At 40.8% G+C, this 12042-nt stretch overlaps 1 protein-coding gene across 2 annotated transcripts in view; it reads left to right on the top strand.

Moving 5' to 3' along the window:
- The window catches only part of IA-2 (tyrosine phosphatase IA-2), a 619991-nt gene that overhangs the window by 410808 nt on the left and 197141 nt on the right, over positions 1–12042 (top strand). The window contains exon 15 of one of the 2 annotated variants that reach the window (XM_083120600.1): positions 11705–11734. The exons of the other annotated variant lie outside the window; for it this stretch is intronic. Coding sequence (XP_082976726.1) covers positions 11705–11734 — 30 coding nt within the window. The remainder of the gene's footprint in view (positions 1–11704; positions 11735–12042) is intronic. 2 annotated transcript variants of the gene reach the window in all.

The raw sequence follows: 12042 nt of genomic DNA, 5'->3' as shown, positions 1-12042 counted from the left end.
AAATGTATGTTTTCTTCGTCAAGTACATGTTGACAATGTAAATAACATAGGGACGGAATATAACACAAACGTGAGTCAATGTGAAGTTGTCCCTGAGGAAACACTACTCATCGTCCATTTCCACCTCGTTTGCCATTTCTTCGATGTATGGTAAGGGTCCCAAGTTGTCTTCCACAGTCGTAGTATTTAAATTGTTGAAAAATGCATGATGCATGGGTGGGATGAACGGCAAGAGATCCATCATATCTGGTTTCTTTTTCAAGGAAATGACCGGCTGTCCGGGTACAACATTGTCTTCGGTATGTTTTGCAACAACACAGGGCGTCCTTTCCGTCCAGTTGGGGTGATGTCTAACGTAAAGAAATCCACAATGTCTTGAAGTGTTTCCTTGTACTTAAAGACTATGTGGACGCTCTTTTTCAACCCTGATTCACTGCATTTTCAGCCAGTTTACCGGATGTTTATCAGTGTTCTTCTTTCTTTTACTGATATTCCGTTCTAAATTAGCAGTAGAATGAAACTCGTCACGGTTCATTCTACATACCGTAAACTTCTTACTGCGACGGCATGTCAACATGATGTTGTACCATTGGTCTGGCAGATACACAACTTTGCATTTGGCGGCTAATTCTACACATCCAAAGTCCGAGTCATTCGGCAGAAAAGAATGTCCTGACACCAGAAACTTTTGGTCAGTAACCTCAATGTTCGTCTCCCCACTTAGAATGAATCGCATTAGGGCGAGTGTCATGTTAATATTTCTATTTTGGCCTGTACAGGTATCACTATAAACTATGACCTTTTTTTATCATTAGCTTGTGATGCTAAATGTTTGATTAGGCATGAAGATACCTCTTGCGACCCACCGTTCACAGGCCGTAACGTACAACCATCCGCTGTCCACTGACTTACCCCAATGTCATTCTCACCTACTCACCAGTTCTGTTCCGTGCGAAACGTTCGCGCTGCTCCTAGCGCCCAGTAAACGGCCATTGCTATCACACTGAATTGCCGAACCACTCAGGAACACAAACCTGTGCGTAAGTCAGTTTCTCATTTTTTTTTTTACTTACACCACTGTCTTTCTGACCGGCTTAATTGATCTACTAACTTGTGAGATTTGATCTCTTGACGAAAGTGTCAGTGTCCTCTGTAATTGTACTATGCTCCAATTTTCGGTCGGCTTCGTGACGTGCCTCGAGGTCGGTGTGCGTATTGTACACAATGTCGTGGTTCTTGTATGCGGCGTCGAGGTCATTGACGCCACGGTCACCCCTCTCCAAGCGTTGCTCGAGTTTGGTGCGGGGACCACAGTGGGCTTGATCTTCACGTCGACGATTAGTTGCTTGAATTGATTGTTCAGATCACGAAGCCGGCTGCTGAAGGTGGCCAAGGCTGATTCCTGACCCGCCTCTATGCTGCCAATTTGTAGTTTCACGTTGGCGATGATCTGCTGCATGTTTTCTACCAGCGTCAACTTGGAGCACTGGCTCGTGAGGCCGTGCACCTGGGTCCTGATATCGGTAAACAGCGTGTGTAGCTCGCTGATGTTCTGGTTGGTAGGCAGGCTGGCGTCGGTGTCTCGAAGCGCTGTCGTTTCAATTTGGATGGTTTTGACATCCTCGGATTTGAGGATTCGATTCAAGGTTCGCCTCACGGCCTTCAGTTCCTGCGAAATAGGCAAGGTGGCCACCGTATTCTGGAGCGTCGTCAGAGCCTTCTTCACTGCATCCAATTCGGAGGCGTCAACAACACTTTGTACGGCCTCCTGCAGCTTCACTATGTCGTCTTGGGTGTGGGTGGATTGTTGCATCGTTTCCAACTTGGACTGTATGTCGTCGATCAAGTGATGAAAATGAGTCAACTCGGATTCGGTGTCAGTTTTTCTAGTTTATCAATCTGTTGTTGAACACTGGTCAAGGTGTCCCGAATGGCCGGCAGCTTGGTTTATAGTGCTTCTTGGACGTTAGCCAGATCATTTTTGATGACGGTGAAGGTGTCCTCGATGTGAGCTATGGAACCTCGGAGCTTGCCGAAGTCCTCGTATGTCTCGTGTTGCAATTTGATGTTGGCTACGCTATGGGAAATAACATTCAATTCGCTGGACGAAGGCAAATTATCTATGAAGGTCTCCAGCACCGGTGGTCGCCCTCTTGTACGGCGTGTATGCCTCGTACGTACAACTTAAGGTAGGCATTCTTGATCTTACAGTCATCGAATTGACTGGAATCCTTCTCCTGGTTGTTGCCCCTCCCGGTCTGGAATATCACAATTACGAATTTGGGCATGTCATACTGGAATGCTGTTGAATTGTGTGGTCACATCGAATTCTGAAATTGTACGGGCTCCTCGATTTTCGGATTTCCAACCCTTGAACCGTCTTGCCAGGTACTCGCGCAACTTCAGGTTGTGGTCGGTTTTACGTTTAGGCATTTGTGTGTGTGTTTTTTATTCGTCACAACGTTTCAGGCAATGTCGCAACGATCAGAGGCCTCCGCGTTGTTAACGTGCTCGTGGAGCACAGACCACGCAGTGATCCGAGGCATTGTGATGACCGTGTTCCAAAGCGCGTCGCTTGCAGTCCAATATTCTGAATTTGTTGTGTGACCCATCCAGAGCCAGCTTGGTCATCACCGTGGTGTGCACACGTTAAAGTTTGCTGGTGAGGTGAGTCCCGGTCAACATTCGTGGTAGAGTCCCGGTCAACATTCGTGGTAACCCTTCGAATAGGCACCGCTTGTAATGATCCATCGTGGGCCTGGCGGTAGATGCACGGTTGACCACCTTCGCCTTCTTCACTTCACCCTCATCGAGCATTTTGAGGCAGTACATCTTAGCACGGAGCCCAGCAAACTCGGTGAAGATACGCCCCACTGCTTCGTCGTTCATCTTGCCCAGCGCCATCTTGTTCTTGGTGTTGAACAGGGAATGGTCAGGGTGGTAGTTGCTGAAGTCGAATTACTTCGCCATGGTTTGTAGTTCACTGTACAGGTCAGCTGTCTGTACCACCAAATGTTTTTAAAAGTTAATCTTATTAAAATATTGTATGTATTGGTGATAGTGGGTGACATGACATGGATGAATTTACATGGAACGACCCAACAGCAACCTACGACGCCAGAGGTCTCTGATTCGAATCTCGAACTGGGCATGGGTGTGTGAGTGTTCCTTCCTCTATTTCATCATATCATCAGTCATCCTCACTTTCGCGTTTAGCCAGACGTGGCAGAAAAGCGGAACAAAATAAGCCAAATCAATCAATCAATAATCGTAGACACACACATATATGTAAAATATCAGCGTTGGTAGTATCAGCACACAATAATCTATTTAGTTTTCGTATGTCACTTTGTATTAGTAAGATAGAAGTGACTATATTTACTTAAGTTTCAATTTCACTGCACCAGTCACTTCACTGTCCATATTTGAGGGCTAACTATCACAAACAAATTACGGTTATACGTGTACTACTGGGCTTCAAGTATATTCCGCTCGTTTTGCCTGCTCCATCAAAATTCTCTCACTGCTGCACTCTAGTATGCACCATATAATTAGGTGTTACAGGTGCATAGGACCGCTGACATTCTCGATCTCGGCATTAGTCACTAAATTCCTTCTACCATTATTCCCCCTCCCTCCTCAGATACTTATTGATGAGAGATCAGAGGAGTTCCTTCAGGAGAGATTAATGGAAAATTTGACAATAATAAACCTTGAAATGTCACGGGTTAGCGGAGAGTTGTAATTTTCAAGTTTGACATTTGAATAATAAGTTCCAATGGAAACCAATTTTCAAACTATGAATTTGTTTAAACTTGGAGCCACAAGATGTCGTTGCTTCTTACGTAATCCGTTGCATTTAATAAACATTTAATGAATTTCGCGTAGAATCGTAATACGTCAACATTTTAATAGCATAACATCCTAGTTATGTCTGCTTCTTCAGAGATTATTTTTAACTTGTGGATTATGTGTGGAGCCATAACTTTTGACTTTTCCCTTTAAAAGATAGACAACAAAGACAAGTTATCAACTTATTTCTGCACTAATTTTATGCATTTCTTCATTTTTCAGCAGTCTTGAACTCACAAATTGTCTTTTAGATAGCGTAGTAGTTTACATTACAGTTTCGTTACAGAGAGGTACTGGGTTTATTCTAGATGGTGCCACAATTAGGTTGTTCTGATCTCAGTATAAAAACTGTAGGTTAAGTCCGGTTTAACCTATCTTTTCATAAACGAGACCAAAACTTTAGCTTGCGTAACAGTATCTCCAAATGAATTTTTGATTTGAATTTAACGAAAATGGCATTACTAAAAATAAAAATGAAGAATCCAGCAATATAATGAGCAGCAGTGTTAGTGATGCCGTGTTAGAAACCAGTGGTCGTGGGTTGAAATCCCAGGTAAATCATCAATGTTTATGTTTGTTTGTCCTTTCTTTCTCTTCATACGTATCAGCATTTGGTTTCTTGTGTGAGAGAGAGAACATGTAACGTTAAAACGCTAAGTATACGTGTAAACAAAAACCTAAGGCATTCCAACAAAGACAATTTTCACGAATTGTCTAGATCAACAATTCAGTCAATTGACCGAGAGACTTCGTTGAAGCTACACTGTGTAATCAACTTGTACATTAACCTTCTCCCTTGCCAGTGCTGTGAGGTTATTTGCCAACTTTACTCATTTCATGAAATGTTTTTTTCATAGAATGTTTGTTTTTATTCGTTGTTGTTCTTGCTTATTTTTTCTCTGACACACATTACGATCCACCTGTGCAGCAATTATGGCATCAATTAGGAAAGCCTTCGTAGAGGTAATTAATTGTAAACAATCTCGTCAAATTGCTTGTGAATGTGTTTAGCACAATAGTCACTCCGCCTACGAACCTGCATCAGTCCATAATTACACATAGGAACAAATAATATTAAAAGTGACAAATTGAAATGGAATAACTGTGGTACTATTTATGAAATGTATTTTGCTTCCGAACTCTTGTTAATAGCTATGCTGGAGACATTAATAGAGGGTAATTCATAACACTTTTAGAAATGCAATATGTACTAATTTTTGCAGATACAGTACATAGGTAGTGCCAATCAAGTGCATGTATAAATTCAAATAAATACAACTTAACCAATGCACTTCTGACATGTACTTCCCCCTCCTTCAGCTCCCCAGACCTTACATCCTGTGATCTATTGCTTTGTGAAGGACTAACTATGTGTCTTCCTATTTCCACAAGACGTAAATGAATTGAAACGGCGTATTAATGATGTAATTTCACTTTCTATACAATATGCAAATCAATATCAATCGATATTGCAAATATGCAATATCGATTGATTCATTTGGTTTATTTTAACTCGCTCTTCTGCCACTTTTGGCAAATTACGAAGATGAGCATGATGATTTGATGAAACTGATGAAGGGACAGTCACAAAGAACACCCATACCGAAGCCGGGATTCTAATCCGAGACCCCTGGCGTAGTAGTGTTCTATGAGGAAATCACAAGTGACGCATCTGACAAGAAATGTAGAATTTCTGAACCAAGTGTCACTTGTATTGTTGTTGATTGATTGATTGAGTTGGTGTTTTAAGTCAACTTTGTGCACAGTAAGGCTAATCGGGACTGGATCTACAGTTTAAAGTGGAATCCGAACCAGTATATGCCTCCACCGGGAATCGAACCCGGGACCCCTTGATTACAAGGCGACGACGCTCCACTGCGTCATCGGGGAGGCACACTTGTATCGTTGTATCCGCAGTAATTAACACTTGCTGAATTCTTTATAACTCTTACTTTCTATATGAATTATCCTGTATTTTACAGTGCTTGTTGTTGTCTCTTACTGAAAGTAACACTTAAATTATTTTTTTGTTGATTTACTTTTTACTTTTGGAGAAAATTAATTGGCTAGAGAATCATGCCAAAATCAAAGCCACTCCTTGCCTGATGTTCGAACACCTAACCTTGGCCACACAGTAGGATATGGCTGGTGTATATAGGGAGGGTAGTTATCGTGTTGTTTTGAAGTAGTGTCATTAACATTTGGTATTGTGGCTATGACTTGGGTTGTAACAGCCAAATAAATACCATTGTGTTAGTTACGTTATTATAATAAGTATATTACGCCATCATCCGCAAGAGTAGGGTATCCTGCAGTGGAGTATTGGATAACACTGTCGCTTTTTAATCAATGCTGCCCGGTAGGAGCACAAATGCCAGTGGGGAAGTAGGAAAGTCTATACTCTGTCCCGGGAATCTTGGAGCGAGCGAGAGAACGAATGCAAGTCTATGAGCAACTAGTGACTCAAGAGAGCTCGACCAATGAACTCGTATACGGGTCCCGGCTTCGAATCCCGGTCTGAGTATGAGTGTTCTTTGCGAGCATCCCTTCATCAATTTCATCATACCATCACTGATTCTCATCGTCGCGATTAGCCAAATATGGAAGAAAAGCGACGCTAAATAACGAAAATCAAAACAAATGAAGTACGAAGACTGGTCGCCGTCAGTCCGGTACATGTCCTTGCTGTACTGCACCGTGGTTCAACCCCCGCACCCTCCCATAGCACACCGGCTACAGTGGTTGCGGTTATCATATCATACCAAGGGTCCTGGTTTCGAATTCCTGGTTAGGCGTGACTTTTACATTGAGCTTGTGCCTTTATACAATTTTTTCATTGGTACTTTTGATGAGTAACGTAAACAAATATAAGACGAAATAAAATTACAAAAAAGCGCCCAACGTAAATTCCCAAATTCCCTACGATATTCACGTGAAATTATGTGGTGAGAAACTGATTTACACCTTGTATATTTCGCTTCAACTATTACGTTCTTCATGCACATGAAAAACTTACATTACCATGACTTATTCGACAGTTAAATAACTTTTTTTCACATGCCACACATTGAAATTTCTTCCTACTACCACAAAAAATAAAATAATAAAGCAGGTGCCCTGCTGGTATTTGATGAAACACGACATTTGTTATTTATCCACATATTTTTCTGTGCAACTCCGGAGGTGTCGTTCCCTTCAACCGAACAAATGCGAGCGAAGCAGGAATTTACACGCTAAGACCTCTTGAGAATTTACGGAACACAAAAAAATTGTTCCGCCATCGCATGACGCATTGTTGAAAGCGAACTCTCCCTAGCGTGCGGCTCTGGTTTAACTCACGAACATACACCCTCTACCTTTACAGAGGATAACACGGATTTGCAGACAACAGAGAGAAATACAGTGTACCCGCCCACGCCCATGCCGGTTTTGTGTGGCTAATGCTTTTGCTCTACAACCAGTTGCGACACTGAAAATGTTAAATGTGAAATCTAGCACAATGATTTTGAAATGCTTTGGTAATAACAGTCACATAATAATCTTCCCAAAGATGAAGTGTACTATAATTATGATAGAAATACTTTGAAGATTATAATTAGATATAAACCTTTGTTTTGCTAGATCTGAGGACAATACTAGAATAATTCATCACTTAATATAATTTTAATTATATAGGGTGTCTCAAAAGGCAATATCTATTTTTAAAAAATAATTTGTAAGACATAAAAAATATATTCAAAGTATTTGCCGCAAAGATAATATGTTGGTTTCTCCTCTCTTCAAATGCTACAATTATGACTATTAACATTTCCGTCCGGAAGGTCGCTTCAGCACTGAATATTACTTTGTTGGTCAAATCTTGCTCATTTATCATCAGTGATGTGGATCTGGAATGGAAAATTTAACTATTACACAATATTCGACACGAACCAATTAACATTTTGTAAACACACAAATTTACACTAAAGATTCATATCTTTATGACAACATAGCTCTTTTGAAATAAGATCTCATGTCACAGAAATAGATAATAGCTTTTGAGACACTCCGTATATCCATCATGTTGCAAACATGTTTATTCTGATTACACATTCCCTGATAAATTCGTCACGAACATCCACTAAATCCTACTTTTCAGCGTTATCTTTACATATATTTAAAGCAGCAATGCGATTGTTTTTTCTGAAAAATTGTTGAAAGGGAAATCTTTTTAGTTTCTCAAAGCAGAAAACAATCATTTGCCTGTAAGTGTGGAAAATGACACTACCAGGGTTAGATGAACAGTTTCATGAATTCGAGGACAATTTCAAGGATAACAGTAGACTTCATAAGAATCACTAACAATAATAGGTAAATCATATGAAGCACCATGGGCTCATGTAAGTTGGCGTTACTCTTTGTAAGTGGTGAAGGGGTTGAATACAACAGTCAGACTTGTCTGCCACTAAATATACCATGATACTCTGGAAAGTGCACTTAGTGTAGTCAACTTTTAATTAGAATTTGTTTTTCTCACTACAAAATACCGCCTTTGAATTAAAAGGAAGTAGTTTCGGAAACTACTTCTCTTTCTGAAAATATATGGTCTTCTGCAAACATATTTTTCCCCTTTACCTTTCCTACGCACCAGACCTACAGTTTCCTGCTCGTCCACCCACGGAGCCGATTGCAGGTGACAAGGAACTACGCGTCTTTTACTTTCCGGCTGAGCAAGTACCCTGGGAAGATCTTTGTTGTCATTTCAGTCAACCATGAGATGGTCAGGTTGATTTGAAGACAACATCCGCTATTTATACTTCAGCAACTTATTTGTCTCTCTTCCAGCACCAAGATGACGTTTCCAAGAGATGAACTGTCCCCTTTTCTTTATCCTTCAGTTACAGCTGCCACTTTCAATCAATATCTATAAAGAACATTAAATAACGGAGACATTCAAGTAAAATAGTGATTCCGAAGTGTTTATCTTTGAACTTTAATGTGTCCCAAAAGAGTTATCATTTCTCAACGTAACCTGAGTGTCAGGGAATGTCTCACCACGATCAGAAAGTTAGCGTGTTGTGTTCCATAAATCTTATCCACCCATTAGAGCAAAGCATTCTTCAGTGGCATCAGAGTACCCTTATGAAATCATTCTTAACGTGAATGTGACTGCTTCGAGCAAGATGATGACACTATGCACACAATTTTTTCATAACTTCTTTTCCTCGAAACATATTTGGGAATGCAAATTTCGCGTAAAATATAACCTGTTGTTTCCCCTGATCTGACTCCTACCCATCTGTTGTAATACACTCAAATGTTTTACGAGAACAGTGTGCACACAGTCCAGAGAGGATGGCAACAATCATTGTCTACATTCAACAGATACAATTGAGAATCTTTCAGAAAGTCTTCAATATTACGAATGAACGTATTCGGACATATCTTCAGGTCCGTGTGAGACATTTCCAACATCTGCTGTTGGAAGAACTGGTATATAGTATATTTATGCACAGTAACTTTTGGAACACCCTATATAAATACAATACCAAATAGTTAATTTTGGAATTTTGAATTGCTTGGTTCTTTACTATGATTTACCAAGTTCATTGCTACTATATACAGTGCTCAAAAAAAGTTTTGCATATTCAGGGTTTGTGATCATTTTATTGTACTAGATACATGGAATCATATTCAAGAGTACAGGGGAGACATACAGACAGAAAACAGTGCAGCCATGCAGAAGAAACAAAATCACACCAGAATCACACCCGAAGCGCAAGATTGAAAATGTGGGATGCGAAACACAAAAGAAAGGCGGTGCAATACCGTGTACCTACGGCTCGGAGGCATGCTTGGGATCAACATATGGGAGTTCAGTACCGTGTATAGCCACCTCGAGCCCGAAGGCATGCTTGAACACGACGGGGCATGCTAAGGATAAGAGCATTCAACTTCTCCTGAGGAAGACTGTCCCACTCTTGAATGGCAGCCTCCCGCAATTGCACCTTGTTCACAGGAGTTTTTTCACGGCTGACAATTGCTCGCTTCAGGTGTCCCAATGCATGTTCCACACAGTTCATGTCTGGGGAATACGCCGGCCACACCATGAGTCGAATGCCATGCATATCAAGGAACTCTTGAACCACTCTGGCTTGAAGTGGTCAAGCGTTATCATCCACCAGCGTAAAGCCATTAACCACAGTTGTAGAGAAACCTGCTACCACGGGTTCGAGAATAGCATTTCTGTACATCAGACCAATCATGTGACCCTGGAGGGGAATTAGGGGCGTACGTCGACCAAACATGATGGAGCCCCCCTGCTGCTGGTGACGTTCCTGGATGAAGGGCTCGTTCAATCTCTCATCTGATCGTCTCCAAACCCATATGCCTTTGCTTAACGGGTGCAAACTGATGGTGACCTGTTCTGTATAGAGCGTGTGCTCCCACTGTTCCCGACTCTATCCACTGTGCATTGTTGCTCACTTTCCACGGTTTCTCTTATGATGTGGTTTCAGAGGAACCGTGGGTATGGGTCTTCTTGACATCAATCCTTCCTCATGAAGTCGATTCCGCACTCTCTGATTGGAAACATTCACTCCTGAGGGCCTCCGCAGATCCTGGCACAAACTGGTAGCAGTTGCAGTGGGTCTAGGACGTGCCGAAATCACCACGTACCGATCTTCCCTGCATGTTGTCTTGCTTGGCCGCCCTGTCGTTTGTCGATCAGCAACTGATTGTGTCTCCCTGAACTTTTTCCACACTCGAGAGACATCACTTTGGCTCACTCCAACACGGGCAGCGACATCCACTTGGCGATATCCCTCTTGCAGCAGCGTTACAATTCGAATGCGGTCCGTAGCAGAAATGGTTGCTCGAGGCATGATGGCCTTCGGTTTCCACCCGCTCTCTGTGCAGTTTCCAACTCACAAGTGCGGATAAGACACGGACAATGCCTCCCATCGGGCTGCTTACAAATCTCCTCAGGGATCATGTGGCAACTACTGCCCTCTATCTGCTGAATATCGAACTCACTTGGGGCATTATATCATTTTCTATCTCGGGCGTTGCTCACATAATGAACATTGTATACCTTTTGGGGGTATCGCGACTCAAACCGCATGCAATCATAATATACAAAACTTTTTTTGAGCACTGTACTAGCAGGTTTCTAAGGAAAAACCTCATCATTGTTATCATTCTCCCAAATGTATATATTTCTCTTCCACTCATTATGTTCGACTGTACCTGAAGTAGCTATGATATTAAGTTCACTTATCACAGTATAAAAACATCGGAGTTATAGCGAGTGTAACTTGTTTGAAATTTCTGCTGGAATTTTATCTAGCCAAATCTTAATCCTCCAATATTAAAAGTTAATTCACCACCACGCACACAAAACATTTCACTGTAATTTAAAATTTCTTCTTCCATACATCGTTATCAAAAGTTAATTCCAAGAATACTGAACATTATTAGTTAGCCAAACGAAACATTTCTACCAGACATAAACTACCAAACTATTTCCTAATGCAAGAGTAATTTTGTACTTCTAATACTTTTCTGATTTTCAGAAAATTGAATTTGCACAAATGGACCATTATATTTTGTATTTAAAAATATTGATTTTTCCATTGTTAACAATTTTGCTCTCTATTCCCCTGATTAAATTAATTCCAATATATAAGTAGCGTACTCGGTTTCATAACATTTGCATATTTCCGGGATTCCAGCTTCACCAATTTTTAAATGAAAATTTCCCATCCGTTTAGGATATTTTTACTGAACTTCACAATCTTTTCATCTTTTTATACATTACACCTTTATATGAACATCTAATATTGTAATTTCAATGAATTTTAATTCTTTTTAGGTACCAATAAAGCGCACTGTGGAAAATTCGGTAAGTTAATTTTTTTCAGTACCTTTCAAATTGAAAGACAGATATCAATAAGACGTAGTTACTAGCTAGTAGTTCGCAGTAAAAGTAGTTTGAGAAGTATTGTTTGTTGGAGATTATATTCCACATGGTTCCTTTTTTACCTTCGCGATTGAGAAATTTGTTCCATCACAGGTTCTCGAACCCGTAATCATATAGATTGTTTTTCTTTAGACCCCGGTCGCAATTCTCCTCTCCGTCTCTCCTTTAAACCGTCCATGGTATAGTGAATCCAAGAATTGAATTTTTGTAGCTAGCTCTACATCTTGCTA

Source organism: Lepisma saccharinum, chromosome 4 (assembly GCF_977018435.1).
Source record: "Lepisma saccharinum chromosome 4, izLepSacc3.1, whole genome shotgun sequence".
In the NCBI taxonomy this organism is placed as follows: Eukaryota; Metazoa; Arthropoda; class Insecta; order Zygentoma; family Lepismatidae; genus Lepisma; species Lepisma saccharinum.
This window is presented reverse-complemented; position numbering and strand designations above follow the sequence as displayed.